Source organism: Dermacentor andersoni, chromosome 7, assembly GCF_023375885.2.
Source record: "Dermacentor andersoni chromosome 7, qqDerAnde1_hic_scaffold, whole genome shotgun sequence".
NCBI classification, from domain to species: Eukaryota; Metazoa; Arthropoda; class Arachnida; order Ixodida; family Ixodidae; genus Dermacentor; species Dermacentor andersoni.
Genome location: NC_092820.1, coordinates 80,956,956 through 80,974,933, shown reverse-complemented (window position 1 = coordinate 80,974,933; position 17,978 = coordinate 80,956,956). Strand labels below are relative to the sequence as shown.

Here is a 17,978-nt window from a genome sequence, read left to right as displayed (position 1 = left end):
GTACACTTATTTATGTTTCTCCGTTGGTCGCTTTTCACTGGCTAACGAACGTTAAACTTTGTACACCAGAACACAGAAAAAAACTGAGTGGCGCCATTGGATGGATGTATGGATGTATGGATGTTATGAGCGTCCCTTTGGAACGGGGCGGTGGGTTGCGCCACCAAGCTCTTGCTATTATACTGCCTAATGCCCTACCTAGGTTAAACAATAAAAAAAGAAAGAAAAACACTATGAACTCCCACAACCAAATTTTCTGATCCCCAATTGCGAACTGTGCTTTTGCACGTCTCCGTTTTTTTGTCTTTGCCTACTGTTATTCCACCAATCCTCCAATCACCTCTTACTAATCCCTATTGCTGATTGCTTTACCTCCATTTTCGAAGCACGGTGGCGCCACCTGCTGCTCCAACGGCTCCGAGCTGCAAAGCGAGGCGACCGCAGGTAGACGCAGTGCTTGCGCTTTGACATTTCTTTGAAGTTCTCATGACGGACGTGATGGTGAATTTTAGCTAACGAATTTAGTTAGTGAACTTCAGTTTCTCGGCAAGATTGTGCTGCAAATTAGAATGGCTGTGGCAAGCGCAACTTCCGCAGGCGGAGCGGATCGTTCGGGTAAGTCCGTGTTACCTTTGCGTGCGGAAACATTGGTTCTGCGGCTATGCCACTTTGATTTGCACGTCTGACAATACGTCATGAACTAGTAAAAGCCTTGCAGTACGCGATATACTTTACCTCCGCGTTGTAGTGCCTGGAAAAATCTCGCGGCTCGCACCTTGAAAACAGGAGGCATGGCGTAGGTTCGAGTAAGCGTAGTGCACGTACGCGGGTGCCCAGACGTGTCCGTTTTTTGTCTCGGTACGGCGGAAGAATGAATTAAGATTAGTTCAGCCGTGTCGGATTTACTGTGCAACGTATGCATACTTTTTTAACAAACATCGCCGCTCTGGCAGGTAGTTACGACAAGCAACACAAACCAGCTTTCGCACGTAAAGGTTTCGGATAGTTGCTGAAAGGTATTGCGAAATTTCGTGGCCACTAACGCCAGTGGACGGAATTCAATCTGTTACGCATGAGTTCGATTGTCATGAGCGTCAGAACTTCGTAGCAGTGCCAACACTGTTGCGGCATTTACTTGTGAATCAGGTGCGGAGTTCTATGGCGAAGCCCACCTGTACGAAGCCCACCTCAGGTCTTTGTGATGCCCGTAGAGATACACGCACAGATACACACATGCAGAGACAAAAGGGCATGCACGGCTGAATATGCCACAGCGGCACAGCTCTCGACGTACATCGTGTTCGTCGCAAACGGTGCTATGCAATTTGCTTCGTTTTCGCTGGTTACTTGCACATCCATATATGACGCAGTGACGCCCCGATGATGTTCGGTACTTGGATGTTGAGGGCACAGATATATTTACCGATTGAACACCCCTTAACACACAGACGCTACATGCACGCGAACGCGTCTTGGCAGCTCACGGGAGACGGCGGCCGGTCGCTGGGTTCCGGAGTATGCGCTCAGTCCATCCGGTTCGAGACTATCGTGTTAGCGCAAGATCCGCCTTTATGTATCTGAAATTTCTGGAATGTTATCGCTGGTTCTATCCATTGTCTCTTGTCACCGCATCTTTGTAATCTTTCTATACGCGCCACGCGAGTTGTGTAGTACTTTCTGGAAGGCACGCGGACACCAGCGATTACGCTGGAATCTTCGACGTTCGTGGGGGAAACATCGCGAACTCCACTACCCGACTATGGTGGAGCGCCTAACGAGGCGTTGGACGCCCCCATCACAGAAGCGGAAGTGCGAGCAGAGATTGTAAGACTCCGAACGAAGTCGGCTCCGGGCCCTGACGGGGTAACGAACAAAATGCTCAGGAACTTAGACGATGATTCCATTAGTTATCTAACGAAGTACATGCAGGAATGTTGGGAAAAAGGCGAGCTCCCACAACAGTGGAAGACGGCAAGCATTATTTTAATACCAAAACCCGGGAAGCCTCCGCAATTGGAAAACTTACGGCCAATTTCCTTAACTTCATGCGTGGGGAAATTGATGGAGCACGTCGTCCAGACCAGACTGATGGGCTTTATGGAGCAGGGCGATCTGTGGCCACATGAGATGGTCGGGTACCGACCTCTTTTGTGTACGCAGGACGTCATGCTCCAAATCAAACATGATATAATAGACTCAAGGTCTAAAGATGCAAAAGCAATTCTGGGACTCGACCTCACGAAGGCTTTTGACAATGTAAAGCATGAGGCGGTCCTGGAAGGGCTGAACAAGATTAATGTAGGTACCAGGACATATCGATACATCAGGGACTTCCTGACGGGAAGAACTGCTTGCATGAAGTTCCAAACGCTGGTATCCCCCACAATTGAGCTAGGGAGTAAGGGTACGCCCCAAGGATCAGTGCTGTCTCCCCTACTCTTCAACGTGGCTATGAGAGAACTCCCCGAGCAATTGGCAAAGCTCGAGGGATTAAAATTTAGTATATATGCGGATGATATCACCCTCTGGGTGAACCGGGGAAGTGATTCAGCCGTCGAAAGCCTGCTCCAGGCCGCCACCGACATCATAGTCGATTACGCGGCCGAGAGAGGCCTACCATGCTCGCCGCAGAAATCAGAATTGTTCATATACAATCCGAAACACTTAAGGTGCAAGGCACCATCGGAGATCAAAATTAATGTGGCGGGTAAAGAGGTACCAATAGTCGAGCAAATTAGAATCTTGGGCCTGATTCTCCAGTCACACGGCCACAATGGCGAGACCGTCAAGAGGCTGCAGAATCACGCAATACAGACCCTGAGCCTAATTAGGCGGGTGGCCAGCAAAGGCCAAGGGTTAAAGGAGAAAAATTTAATTAAACTAATACAGGCGTACATATTCAGCCGGGTGAGCTATGCAACGCCATATCTCGATTTGAAAGTGGTGGAAAGAGAAAAGATTGATTCTCTAATGAGAAAGTGCGTAAAACGAGCGCTGGGACTGCCCATGTGTACATCAACAGAGAGACTGATGGCTCTAGGAGTGCACAACACATGGGCAGAGCTGGCGGAAGCGGTGCGAATTTCTCAAATTGAGAGACTTAGCACCACGAGAACAGGAAGAGCCATATTGGCCAAAGTTGGAATAAATTCGGACAGAGGCCCCTCCCAAAAGGTGGAAGTAGATAGGGAAGTTAGAAAAAATCTGATTATCCCCCCCCCCCCCCCCTGCCAAAAAACATGCACCCGGAACATAGCAAAGACAGGAGGCTTAAACGAGCCGAAGCATTAAAAATTAGATTCGGTAATATCTCGGAACATGAGGTGGCCTATGTAGACGTGGCGGGAGGTAGCGGCAGTTTTACGGTGGCAACGGCCGTCAGCGGCCGGGGTATTCCCGTGACCGCTGTCACTCTGCGCGGGCGCAACATAGAAGTTGCCGAGGAAATTGCGATCGCATTAGCTTGCGCTGGAACGGACGCGAAATTTGTGATCAGTGACAGCAAAACTGCCATACAAAATTTTAGCAAGGGAAGGATCTCGCCCTTAGCGGCCAGAATCCTAGGCCAGAGAAAGGTAGATAGAAAAATTCAAATAATTTGGACTCCGGCGCACGAAGCCGTCCCCGGCAACGAGGCGGCCCACGAGCTGGCTCGAGATCTCTACCGCCGAGCCGCTACGGGGCCCCTCGATGACCGAGGGAGCGGAGAGCGCATGCTAAAATTTGGGGAGATCACGCAGCATTATAGATTGGCTCGTAGACTGGTATCCCCGCCAGACCCAAAATTAAACAACAGACAAGCAGTCGCGTGGAGACGACTACAAACTTATACATATCCGCACCCGGTTATGGCGAACCACATGTTCCCCGAGGCCAGGAGCGATAAATGTAATCTCTGTGGGGCGAGAGGGACCCTCGACCACATAATATGGGAATGTCCGTACTCTTCCGGGGGAACACACAAAATAGATAGTAGAGACGCCTGGGAGACTCTGCTGCGCAGCTCGGACTCTGAGCTCCAGCTCCGGCTCGTCCAACTGGCTGAAGAGGCTGCTGGGACCCAAGACCTCCCAGCCTGCATCTGAGGCGGCGGCACTCGCCCCCTGCCCTGCGTGTCGGGGGGTGGGTAGATCACCTAATCCGTTGGACATTAAAGTTTATTCTATCTATCTCGACGAGTCATGTATAAAAGCCGACACGCTTGACCCGCAGTTCAGATTTTCGACGATCACCGACTTGGCTCGCCGCTATCGTTATGCTGGAGTGTTACTTGTTTTGCTGGGCAGTTCCCCCATAAACAGTTAAATTTGTAACTCAGTTTTGACACTGCGTTGTTATTCACAGTCACTACAACGTGACAACATAGTGTCTACGTTATAGCAATCATAAAAATTTGTTGCAGAAGCCTCAACAATAGTGAAATTTTATTACAGAAATCTCGATGTGAGGTATTTATTCTCTGCTTGCTTGTGAAGTTTACGCGCTTGTCTTGTAAAGCAAACGCGACTATTACTTGCACGATGATGCCGCAAGTCACTCTTCCGCATGGAAAGTTCAAGCTTTTCTTTTTTTTTTTCGCTCATGATATATACTGCCAGCTAACGAAGCTTGTTGACCCTGGAGCTTGCATACCTGCTAGAGATGTGTGATGCGTCCAATTTCTGGAATATTGTAGCTACAAGAGAATATAAGTTTTGTCAAGTGGTACTGTGTCACCGTAATGCATATTTGCCACAGAATGCATGAATCAAGACTAATTTCTGTGCTTAAAAAGGAAGTGATTTTTGCTTGCAATGCTTATGTTAGATTGAACAACAATATGATGGGCCTTGCAGACAGACAGTCTTTCCTGCTTATAAGGTCCTTGTAATGATGAAAGGAATTGACACAAAACAAGACAGAGCTCATTTTTTGAGAAATCATAACCGTTTATTGCCCGGTCCCACAGGCTGGCTCATTATGTACAGTAATGCTCACCAACAATGGAGTCAATAATAATAATAATATTAATTAATAGGTTTGCATCTTATAAATTCTTTGGCTCTAACAGCTCATAAATAACATGGTGTAAAAAAAAGGCTGGTGAAAGGAATAAGGAAATTAATGCAAGGTTACCGTCATTTCGCCGTGTTCTGTGTTCGTCCATTGGCAACCCTCAATAGCTGAAATGCTTCGCCCCGTGTTGTTGCTGGCATTTCTGGCAAGCCATGACACCATCAGCCATCACTTATCTTTCATCGTAGTATCTTCACATAATTCTTTTCTTTTGCTTTGCACAATGTTCTATGTACAAGTGAGTGAGCAACGACGATGAGACTGCAGGCGATATTCACCAAAGAGCTAATAGAGGCAGCGCATGCACTACTATGCACACTGGTTCACCACACGTGCAGGAGGTCAGACACTGTCCTTTTTACTGCAACTGAAGTAAGTAAAAGACTTACACTAGAAAGCACAAACAAAGCAAGCACTGGATCCAAAGAAAAGGCAATATAGCAACACGTCTACACTTATGACCTATCGCACAACTTGAGTGCTAGCGTGATGTGACGGCTGCCACAATGTAAAACTACATGGTACTTATGAACAGAGTTGTCAGGTTGGCCACCTTGTGCCAAAATGGGTAGCTTTGGGGCTTGTTAATTATGAAAATTTTGGCTCCTCTACTGTTTAGCTATTTTTGAAATCAATATCTGTAATTGCAGCAATGCAATATTTTGCACTACAACAATAGCACGCACTTAACTATATTACAAAGTTCAATCTTTCATGGTTAAAATGAAATACCTGGCCATCACTTAAACATGTAGGGCATTCCTGCATTGAACAAATTGGAGTGAGCGTTCTTTTGGCGACTTTATTTGCTCTTAAGCTGTGTTTGTAATCTGAGGCCTAGACTGACTGACTGGCTTTTTGCTGCTTTTGAAAATGTCACTGCGTTCAGAGTTTTGGGACCTGGCAACTCTGCCCATGAAAAAGCAGCGAATTCACCAAAGTCAAGCATACTTGGTGTGACAGCTTTTTCTCTTCAACCTCCTCCAAGTGATCTTGACAAAGTTTTGATTCAAGGCGCATGAGTTACAAGGGGGGATGACAAGGCGGCAGTCACTTCACGCACCCACCCACACCCATTGAATCAGCAAGAACAGCACTGACAACAATAAATGAGAGAGGACACAGGACCACTTTCATTTTCTGTTGACAATAAGGGCACAGTCAACATTCAACAAGTCACCAAAACAAGACAGAACAAGGCAACACCTGCACACGACAAAGAGCAGATTTATAGCGTTTCAACTGCGTTGAGCTTAGATGCATCGCCACCAGCCAACCAGTCAAAAGCCCGATGCTACGCACATCCACACAAATGTGAAAAATCTAAAATATGCCGGTTGCAAAGGGCCGTTTTGGTGTAATAAGTCACAGCTTTGCAACGCACATCATGCTCTACATGGTAAATGTTGACGAAAGACTTCTACAATCTGACCATCTTACAAAAATTACAAGTGCACGGGAGTGCTGCAAGCAGAATTAAGCGAGGGAAGGAAGGCGTGGGACATGGTAACTGCTGGTTAACTCCTGACGGCAGTGTTGTTGACTAAGATTGCGAACCACAGTGAAACAGCGCTTCGGTCATGCTGTGTAAGGTTTGTTCAGTATTTTTGCGTGCCAGTTATGTACAGTGTTCCTTTCTTGTAAGAGTCAAGGCTGTTCTGTACCCAAACACTCAAGAACCCGTGAAGTGTGTAGTGCGTCACATAGTATAAATGTCTAGTAGGTCTTAAAAACTTCATGAAGTGAGCTTATGAAAAGCACTGTAGTGCTTCTCATCAAGCTTGTGTAACCTGTGCTTCCCACAAGACTTTTGTTAACAGTGCAACTTCTACTACTATCGCAGCATTTGTGACATCCAGACAACACAGAAGTTATGCCCACTTCTCATGCGCATTCGAGAACAGGCACAGATACGCGTTGTGAGCTATGGCCAGCCTTTGTGTGCTTTCTAAGGATCGGCTAGATGAAAGAACATGTGCTCATGAAAAAGTTTAAGATGCTTGCTTTTCATGACATGGCCGTACATGACAGTTTGGTGTGATGTTGAAATGTCTAGTTGCCAAGTGAAATAACCCAACTTTCTGGTTTGAACAGAAGTTACTGGAGAGTAACCCGTCGAAGAGCAGCCTAGCTGGATACAGAGAAAGCACTGATTACTAGAGTAAAAGCACTATAATAGGGCTTGTGGAGGCTGAAAAACAAAAAGGAAAGATTCAGAGGACAGGAAACTAGGCAGTGCAAACTCCAGGTAAAAGCAGTTGACACTTCAGTGCCCAAGACCACTTACTTTTCAATATATGCATAAACTTTTTTTCTACTATAGCAGAAGCCTATATAGTAAAGGAGTGTGCAAGTATTCGAAATTCCCAACAGAACTGTGTACTTCCAATTCAGATCCTAGTGCGTCAGTTTAGGTCTTGATCAATGATTCTTTTTTCCAGCATCCAATTAAGGTTAACTAGGTAGCTTGCTACAATCAATGGAGCCTGGCTGGCTCATGCATGCAGCCTGTCAGCTGCTTTTAAGTGTCCTGTTGTAAGCCAAAGAAGAGCTGTGGGAAGCTCATTTTTTATGATTTGCAAGCAACTCTGCCAAATGAATTTCAGATTGTCTATGTTTCTTTCCCTTTCTTTCAAATGGTTAGGAAAATTCAGTAATCGATTTGATACTTGAAGCTTGATTTTTTTTTACAATATCTATACCGAAATGTTACCGTTGCAGAATACACCGGCCACAAAGCAATTTCAAATTTCGATGATGATGACATTGCATAACATCCATATTTGCGAAGAAAATTTTTTAATGCAACATTAGCCTTTTTTTCTCAGTACAGTGCTGACTGTATGCTACCATGCTTTGCAATATTGGCTCCCACCTCACATCTCAAGGATAGCAACAATGGTGGCCGATGTTCAGCTGCTTCAATTACTGTGTTTTATGAGCACATATCCTTTCCATGATTGAGGGGAGCTTAAGAAGGTGCCTCAAGCAATGGCCAAAGTGTCATTAACCTGCCATGCAAACTAGAGAATCATAATCTTACTCACAATTAACCGCGTGCAGAGATGCCGGTCATATTTTTCGTGGCAAAAAAACAGTTAAAGGTATGTTTTGTGAAAAATAATGTTTTTGTTCTGTCATAAACATTTACAAAACAATTCTTTCTTTGAAAACTGTTGGGCGGGTAGTTTCAAGACAAGTGACATAAGCTGATGCTTTTCAGTCAATAAACTTTTTTTTAGCTTGGTAATGATGCTACAAACATGTATTAAAGGAAATACACTTGCCTGCTAGTGCCTAGGCTTATAATTCAAGCACTCTAGCTTGACAGACAAGCTGTCAGCATGCCATTAACAACTCTAGCTCAATGTCAAGCATATAGGTGGCTTTGGCAAAGATATGGCAATGAAAGCATGATCTGATAAGTGCAGCTTGATGGAAAGGCTATTCTAGGCAATGGAGATGACTGCACATGTATGACAAAGACATACTCACATATATGCTCTTGCGTATCAAATGGAACTGCTCAGCAATGTGTAAGACGACGCACACAACGATACACACACACTGACCATTATTCATGGTTGCCGAGAAACTGAAACGGCCAGTGGCTTGTGTGGAGAAGATTAGTATTGTGAAAATTTCCCCTCGCACAGTTCAGAACATGCTAAAGAGAGTATGTTGCACTTACATATAGGAGTGACTTCAGCTGAAGAAAAAAAAAGAATGAAGAAAAAAAAAAGCACAGAGCTCATGTCAAGAAACAATGGTTGAAGCTTTACAGCTCACTGGAAAGACAAGAAGTGGGAGAATGTGGCGACTGCCTGTTTGAGCAATGCACAAGGTTCGGTGCGTGTCTTGCATCCACCAGCAGTAACCGTACTCAAACCAATGATAAGACAAAATAAACACAAAGGAGACCAGTAATGAGCAGTAATCATTTTCAGCTTGGCTCCATAGGAGCTGCTTTTATACAGTGTGAAGCAAAGCTTTTTATACTTTGCATCATCCACCGCTGATCTACAGTTGGGCTTAATTGCACATTGCGCTACAGTGCATGGAGGGAGGTCCAACCGGAGGTGAGAACCAACGACACATCAAAATACCTGGCATGAAAATTAAGGGAAAGACTTGCATGAAGCCCTATACCGATTTCTTCATTCAATAGTGACTGCAAAAATCATCTCATTAGGCAACCACAACTTTGATTTAGATTGAAGCTGTTACATGCAAAACAAAATGCCAGATTACATTAGAGTAAAAGAATATTTATACCCTGGTATATTGAAGAACAAACAAGAAATTTTGCTTAGGAATGGCAGCATTACAACCTTGCGGCTCTACAAATAAAATGCATGCCTAAATGCACAGCACAGCAGTATTTCACTGATAACTTATTAACAGAATTTGCTCATTTGACCAAATAGTTTCCCCAGAACTGGGTGAATGCCATGTGCTTTGTAAAGCTGCCTACAATCCCTAAACATCCCTATAACTAGGCCCTAAAGTAAGCTAAGCCTTTCCATATAGATACATTTTGATTGAAAAAGATAAGTTTGGCCCAAGGTAAACTTTCTCTTAAACCATCTTTCGAATGTCCACAAGATTCTTATGTAGGAGCACATGTCCTAGCCATGGGTCGTAAATCGTCACGTGCAGTGCAAAATATAAAATGTTTTGCAAGTTTAAAGACAGTTACAAAGGCAATGTCAAAAACAGCGTTGCCAAAAATAATACTTCCACCTAGCCAGCATCTTATGTGTGAAGCAGCTCCCGTTAGGACAGCTGGACCCACCGAGAATGCAACACAATGGAACCATATGCCTAATGTGTCCAGGGTGCCATGGCTGCTGCCAGATTTGCCAAGTCATGGGAAACAAAAATTGGGCAAATAAGGAGGGGATGGTCTAACAATCTTGAGTAAGAGGCGACTTCCTGTAGTGCTTAAATTATTTGAAGAAAAAGTAAAGCAGAACTGGAACATAATGCAAACCTGCAAGTTACACTTACTGCAGCAAAGCATGTGGACTCATGGAGGTGAAAGAAGCTGTGAAAACATCTAATATACGTGGACAAGTATCTGCGCTCAATATAACTCGTACTAGGTGATAGTACTGCTAGGTGTACTAGGTGTTCTTGGCATTCTTCACTTTGTGCTTTGTTCATTTGACGGCTAGTTAAGAACAGATGTGTTTGTATCTGCACAACAAAGTCACCGTGCTAGCCACAAAGCTGTCTTTTTATGCATCATAATAACAAGCAATAAAAAATTCATATAAAATCCACTACAATATTAAGCCCAATAGGACAGAAAACCAGCGCAGAATGTCAAAATGAGAACCAGTAAACAGAACAAGACAAACCAGCTCTGAGATGGCAGAAATAATGGCAACAGACGTTCTTGTGAAAAAACTGTGCCTAGAAAACGTGACTAATTATGCACTACAGTAATGTGTTTGCGACTATAATGTGCACCAAAAAATCATGAATATGCTCAATGAAACACTCGTACAACTCAGTGGTAGATACACAGTTGTCATGTCACTGCACATGCGTTTGACACTGTGCATTTATCAGCACTGCCGAAGATACATTGTAGCAGTTAACTGCGCATTTCGTTAAGTGACCTAACGTGAGCACAACATTATTGTTCACACTTGAGTGTCGCAGAGAAGAATCATTGCAGGCAATGCAAAGGTTGCTAGGACCGGCAGCATATCCGTTAAAGCAGCTGAATTTCTGTTAAGTCACTAGGTGGGTTAGAGTATCATAGCTCCAGTGCACATGAAAAATATTGTGGCAAGCAAGTGACAAGCTGCTATTTATCTTCAGTAATTGAAAGCACAAGGAGAATTAGGAGAATGTCAACCTATAGACTTGATGCATCACAAAGCTTCATGGTACTCAAAGGTGCTCGCATGGTAGCATGTGGAATGACTCCTAATGCAAATGGTCAACAGCAGGAGGATTTGTTCGTTTTACTAGGTGCAGCATCAACTTCACCTACACTCGCCCAAACACCTAATATGTTTTAGGGTTGCAGCCTATTTTGTTATTTAAGGACAGCATACGATTTGGAACAACAGCAGACACTCTCTGCTACGTAAAAAACAATTTTAATTGTTGAAGTGCTGCAGGGTTTGGTGGTGTCAGAATAACAAGGCCCATGTCAAATCATGAAAGGTAATGAGTGCAAGAGAATTGAGAAAATGGGCAGAACAGACAAGTTTGAAAGAGGAATCAGTATTACCACAAGCAGAACAGTTACGCACATACATGTACACGCATGCAGTTGCAGTGTCTTGGTGGCAAAATTCTGTGCTACCCTCACATACCAGGGCTCTGGCGCCTGCACCAAAGCAGCGTGGCAAGAGGGAAGCGCTGTCAGAATTTGCTGGAAATGGCAATCCTTCTTGCTGCTCAAGCACTGCGTTTGGCCTCATGTGCTAATGTTTTTGTGGCAAAATGACAATTAGGCTTACAGCGTGTTCTGTTTCTCGCTTCCTGTCTGTGTCTATCTGTGCACATAAAAAACATGTTAAGACATTCACATATTAAACCTAGTTTGCCAAGTTATTCATAGATATTCAGGTCAGGTTTAGTCTGAGGAGCTCCACACTACACTAGGCCAAGCACTTAGAATCACTTCGAAGTTTTTAAACTTTTCTGCTAAAGCATTCTGAAATCAGCTGAGAGATGTGCAAGTACATAGTAAAGGCACTCTCAAAATAAGTGACAAGGTGTTGGCAAAAACTAGGAAAACACAGGAATTACAGAACACAAAGGAAAGCCAGCGTTGCCCACCGATCTCTCCTTGCTGTCTGGATTGTGTTTAGAATGTCTATGTTTCGAACCACTTATCTAAGTTTGTCGACTTGTATATTGAAAAAAAAAAAAAGACGTTGCTGGAGCATGTCACAGTTTCACCCTGAAATGCTTACATGGATGGTTCATTGAAAGCAGTTTCATCTTTTTAAATAAATTTAATAATCTTTCTATGTAATCAGGCTAGGTACATGCAGACATTACAGAATCATGCCCAAAACCAAATGGCTCTCAAAATATGCCAAGCTTCGATGTTACAAAGATGCACCTTCATATCAAGCTTATGCGACTCACACACTTTAAGCCTAAACTGCCCAGGAGTGTCTTGTTCAGATAATTTCATGCAGAATGCAAAAGTCTATCACTAAAACAGCAAATCAAAACAAGCATTAAATTCCATATTGCATTCCTATTAAAACTATCAACTTTATATCTAGCATACTTATTAAGCTTCTGTCAGGTGAGCGAGCCTCAATAATGAGTAGAGAAACTCACAGTTTCAACTTCTTTTTACTATATTCTTCTTTGCACTTGAAGAGCTGACTTGTGAAGCACCTAAGTTGTTATATAATTTGAGACTACACCTTTCCCATGAACAAGTATTATCAAGTGGTTCAGTGTGTGAAGTTGAATGCACCGACTATTGGAAGGCGAGCATGTGCTGCAGAAATCAAGGTAGCGCAGATAAGCGTTAAACTAGTTCGATTGATAGACAAATTCCCAGCAGCCTAAAGAAAGAGGGAATTGCTAATGTGTACTGGCTCCAGACAAACTCAGACTAATACTGACGAGAGTGGTGACTGCCCAAAAAGATTTGCATCAGGCACCTTAGAAAATATCTATGATGTTTGTATGCTTGTCACATAACAAAAGCATGACCTCTGAACATGGCTGCAATGCCTCTATTTTCAAAAGACAAGAACTGTTACACAATAGAAAAGTGAAAGGCAGCCCAGACAGTGCTCTTTTCCGCAAGAATCATGGCCATCCATAAAGGTTATAAAGCGAGGTATGTCGTTAACCACGTACAGTTGAAACTCAATTCAGCGAAGTGATAACCACGCTCGAATTCCTTTAAATAGGGAAGTTTGTAAAATTGAGAAAGGAATTTTTTGGTCCTTCGAACTCTAAAATTGTAACATAGCGACATGCAAAGGCTCCGCCGCATTGTATTTGCCGCTAATCCAGTCACCTGTCGCATAAACCATGAAATAACAAAAGCAACCACCGCTGCCCCTACCGAGGCGATGTTGAGTTGGCTGTTCCGTGCATGGGCACGGTGTGCTGCCTCGTAAAAATAAAGCTAGGGATGTGGCCATGGTGCTTAGACGTTTTAACACGATAGCTTTAGAGCACACGCTTGAAGAACCCATCTGTGTCAAAATGAGATAGAAGGCACCGTTTCTTTTACTAATTTATTCCAGAAAAACTTAGCTAAATCGAGTTCGGCCAGGTTTGTTTTGTTAATTCAGGTTGAGGATAACATTTAACCCTATGAGTACTTGCCGAGGAATGTAAATTTCTTCGTTAGATCGGAAACTTAGTAAAATCGGGTTTCGCTAGATCGAGTTTTAACTGTACCATAACATAGTCAACTGAGTTTAAGTAAGTTCTTTCTCATAAACTTTAAAAGATTGCCCTCCCTTCAAATAATTACATAAAGAAGAATGCCTGTGCGAGCACTAAAAGTTTTAGCATTATGGAGTACTGCGTGGGGAAATTTTCTCTTAACATGTGCATAGAATCAAAATGTAGCAGTATTAGAAAACTGCTTCGATGAATTAGATGGTGAAAAGGAAAGTACATCCACCAATCATTCTTCCAAATACACAACACATCAATCAGATTAGGGGTGTGCAAATAGCAATTTTTGAGACTGAATGGAATACAAATTGAATAGTTGTTTAATAATGAACAGCCGCTATCACAAATGATTTAAAATGATTTTCACATCCTAGTATTCTTAAAGCTAGCAAGTTTTTGTCATTACATAGTACGTTATGAAGCATTGTTTATTAAAAGCACAAATGGAGCATTAGGAGCGAACCACTAGTTTGTTCACATGTACCGGACTGTTCAGAGAGAGTGAATGATCGCTATGTATATAGCCTATGTTGTATGGCTACCTAAGTGACATAGCCGGGGCATCCCCAGCTGAGACACTGCCAGCAAGTCAGCACTTCAGCAGCAGATCAAATGGACAGGTCCACGAGGTGGACACTTACAGTTGACATTTTGAAATACTGGAAAAGTAGTAAAAAAACATTCGCAATTTCGAAACGTGACTATTCGATTCATTACTTGAATGTTTAAAATATTGGCACCTCCCCTATTAAGATGGTGTCACAAGTGCAGCATAAGCTTTTCAACTTAACTTAATGAGCGTTGGCAGCAGTAGCTTAGCCTGAAATTTTTTTTTTTTGGGGGGGGGGGGCATGCATGTGTCTGGGGACGGGCAAGGTGAGGAGGGGGGAGACGCTGAATAAGCCACATACTAACACAAAATTTCGGGGCAGGGGCTCGTTTCCAGTGTGCCTTGGCTGCGCCTACTGGTTAGCAGTGCCCCCTACTTTATAGTGACATAAGTGGCTCAGACCAGCGACATTTTGTCAACACAAGGATGAAAGCCTTTCTGCGAAATGTTTCTATTTTGTGGTCTGCAAACAACTGAAAGAATGATTCGAAGTGCCAAGCCTGTAGTGCCGTGTCAGGAAAGCTCCTTCAATGTGAACTAGAATACTTGTGTGTGGCATCCTCCTGAAGAGGTAAAGAAGTGTTGATGCTAAGTGGTGGCACTAGCACTGCAAACTAGTGCCTTGCTAAATACAATCCACTCTCACCATGCAACCAAACAAGTGCTCCATCCCTAGCTCAAAGAAGCTGACTTGTACCCTCCTGCCACAATGTCAATAGGTGGGCTAAGGGTAGGCTAAAGGGTGGGCTGTTGGAAACATTGCTGTTTATACCACTGTATTGTAGCAGACTAGCACAGAAAAGTAGGCAAGGACAACAACATGACAGAATGTGTCTGCTTTTTTGTGCTGGCCTGCTACAATAAATTACCAACTCGCCGAAATATACACTGCCTTGGGTCTACACCTCGCCCACATGGTATGGGCAACCTCCTCTCCCCAATCCAAGTGTTCACTGCAAGCCAGTGCTGCGCGATGACATCCCCTCCAGTTTTTCGAGGACACAAACGGGCGCATGACACAGCACACAACCACACCGCGATGTCCCGCGGCCCGAGCTTCTCAGGCCTGGTGCCGGCCCCCGCACAATCCACACCCGACGGCCGCCCGGTGGCAGGCCCTGAGGGGCAGGTAGCACCAGAGGCAGGGCACCAACAACGACAGCAGCGTCAGCCCCGCCCAGCGGCGGCGGCAGTCCCTCGGAGAACCCGAGCACGAGCAGGGCCGCTGGCTGAAGTCGCCCTCGGCGTCGGCCATGCAGTGATACAGCATGCAATGGGCACACGAGATGCACGAGGCAGTGTTGATGCACGTGAGCACGCTGTCCGGCGCATACTCGCACGCTCCGCGCACGTTGCTGTCCTCCGAGAACTCCTCGAGGCAGTGCCGACACTGACGGCGCTTCTGGCCTCCACGCGCCTTGCTGGGCAGTGGCGGGGCTGCGGAACCTTTCTTGCCGGGCGGCGGAACGGCGGGCGTCTGGCCGGTGACCGGAGCGCCACCGGTGCCCGGAGGAACCGCCGCGCCGCTGCCGGCGTCTCGGACGACGCCGCTCTTGAGCGTCTCGACCAGCGGGTAGGAGTAGTCGTGCTTGGCAAACTGCACGTACGAGTAGGGCTCCGGCGGCTGCTGCTGCACGGGGTTGCCGGCGTCGTCCAGCAGCAGGCCGCCCTTCTGGTGATTGTTGGAAGGCGGCGGCCCCCCGTCGTTGCGGCGCACGTAGTTGATGCGGTGCAGGTGGTGGTTCGCCGAGTACGGCGACAAGCCGCTGCCGGCCGAAGAGGAGCCCGATGAAGAGCGCGAGTCGACGGGCAGCTCGAGCGTCATGAAGACCTCGTCGTCGCCGATGTCTGAGTCGGGAAATGTGCCGCACAGGTCGCCCACGCCTGCGCAAAGGGGGAAAAAAATGCGAGGGCGTGTGTCATTTAAATGATAGGCACTTAACAATTAAGTCTCACGCGATCATCAGCACAACTCCTGCGTACCAACGAGGAACGTTGTATTTGGTGCTCACAACTCGGAGAAGCAGAGGCGCGTCTGTAAACACGGAGCTATTAGCATGGAAAGACGGTAGGAATTCGCACGCAACCACGAAAACCGACTTGATTACGCATCGCGTCGCAAACCATTCTTTTTTGTTCGTCAGCGTAGACTTTTCTAACGAGAACTGCTTGAGTACCAACATGTTGCTCCTCGACTATTGATCGTGGGCAAACGACGGAAAGCATCGGGAAAGCGGGCGCGTCTGCCGTCTGCACGTGCTTGCAACAGTTCAAAAAGCGCGTGTTTTACGCCCGATGAAATTGGGCATAATCATGGACTCGTTACACTTTTCTGAAACTGGAGAAATATGGCCAACGACAGATCCGTTGGACAGTATACACGAACAAAATGACTCATATTTTTTAAAGATATTTATATTCTGGAAGGAAACTCGTGAGTGCGATGAATGAACTGGTTAGGCCAGCATGGCGTGAAACAAGAAATGCAGAATCAAACGGCCAGCGATAGCGGGTTGCACGGGACTGCACGGTGGGAGGAGGGAGCCACGGAGCTTGAGCGTGGCACCTCCTCGGAGAACTACAGGAGCGCCACCTACGATCGATGTTAGCAAGGGCTCGACACGAGCGCGGCCGCAGCCCCTCGGTGGCGCCACTGCCACGGAGGGTGTGCTGCTTTCGAGCCGTAACCCCCCGTATCCCTGCGTCTGTCGTTTGGCCTCCCTTCGTTTGTACATCGCCGATTTCCATTGTTTCCAGATAAACCTGTTTCTCTCCTCTAACCCTACCTTACAAAACATTCTTATAATATGACGCTGCGAATCTATGCGCTACCGACGCATCGCTAACAAAGATCTACGTCGATTCAAAGCCGCACCAGACGCTTCTATAGCGAAGTGTTTGAGGCCTCCGAAATAATTCGTTCTACAGGTAGCTTCGTTGTAAAGGTCGCGCACCGCACAGCAGAACCGGGACACGATTATTCCTTCGTTCTACACACCATTCGGTTGTAGAGGCGCTTGACTGCATGTGGTTTTCCGCGCATCGCCAAACATACAACTCTGCTACCGCTTCTCTCCGATCTTAGCCAGAGAGAGAGAGAGAGAGAAAGAGAGAAACAGCGAACGCTGTGGGTCACAAAGAGTAATGGCACCCAAGATGGCCTGGTCGCTTTAGGCGCTGTTAAGTGTTTTGCGTAGTCGAATACAAAATTTTGTGCAGCTCGCCTGAGCCGCTGCGATTTTCCTTGCACAATGCGCGTCGACATTATGATAGCCAGTCGAGCCAGCCGGACATTAGGTCGACGAATGTTGCAGAGTGCGTCTACGGTGAAGAGAGGCTCTGTTTCGAGTGAGCTCTGATCATATTCAACCCCTACTAGTGCAAGCTTGACCCCTTGGAGTTAAACGATGACCAGGGTTTCATAGAGTGCCACGAATGACCCTCAGGAAGACGCTGACATTGCGCGTTCTTGCGAGTTTCGTGGCTCTATCGCAGCAAATCCTGTCGACTGCGCCAAACTTGTCCCCCATCCAGAAGTGACTAGGCCATCATGGCGGCTGCGTGTACAATATATATATATATATCCACTTCTTTATGTTTAGGAGATACTTTCTTGCTTCTTCTTCGGCTAGATTATAATACTAGTTTCACTATATGTGCCTTCGCTGTGATTCAAGCCTAGCAGGCGAAACCGAATGTGTGAACCAACCCAGAAACAAGAAAGACAAGCATTACCGCATTACGCCATACACACAGTCCGGTAAACAACGCGGCGCCAGCCGCTTGCTCCGCGCAGGCGCGACCGATCACGTGGGCAGTACGTCAAGTACGCCCGCTCAACGCACCTCTCCCCTAGTCACACTTTTTCCGGAGTAGGAGCGAGTGGGTGTGGGTGATCCGAAGG

General features: G+C 45.7%; 1 protein-coding gene across 3 annotated transcripts in view; it reads right to left on the bottom strand.

Moving 5' to 3' along the window:
- Positions 1 to 4,904: 4,904 nt before the first annotated feature.
- Positions 4,905 to 17,978, bottom strand: part of Spred (Sprouty-related protein with EVH-1 domain) — a 148,393-nt gene continuing 135,319 nt past the window's right edge. For 2 of the 3 annotated variants that reach the window (XM_050181504.2, XM_050181505.3), the window contains exon 3: positions 4,905 to 15,958. In XM_050181504.2, the coding sequence (XP_050037461.1) occupies positions 15,135 to 15,958 (824 nt within the window). In that variant the 3' untranslated portion in view covers positions 4,905 to 15,134. The remainder of the gene's footprint in view (positions 15,959 to 17,978) is intronic. The other variant, XM_055072756.2, reaches the window with a different exon arrangement.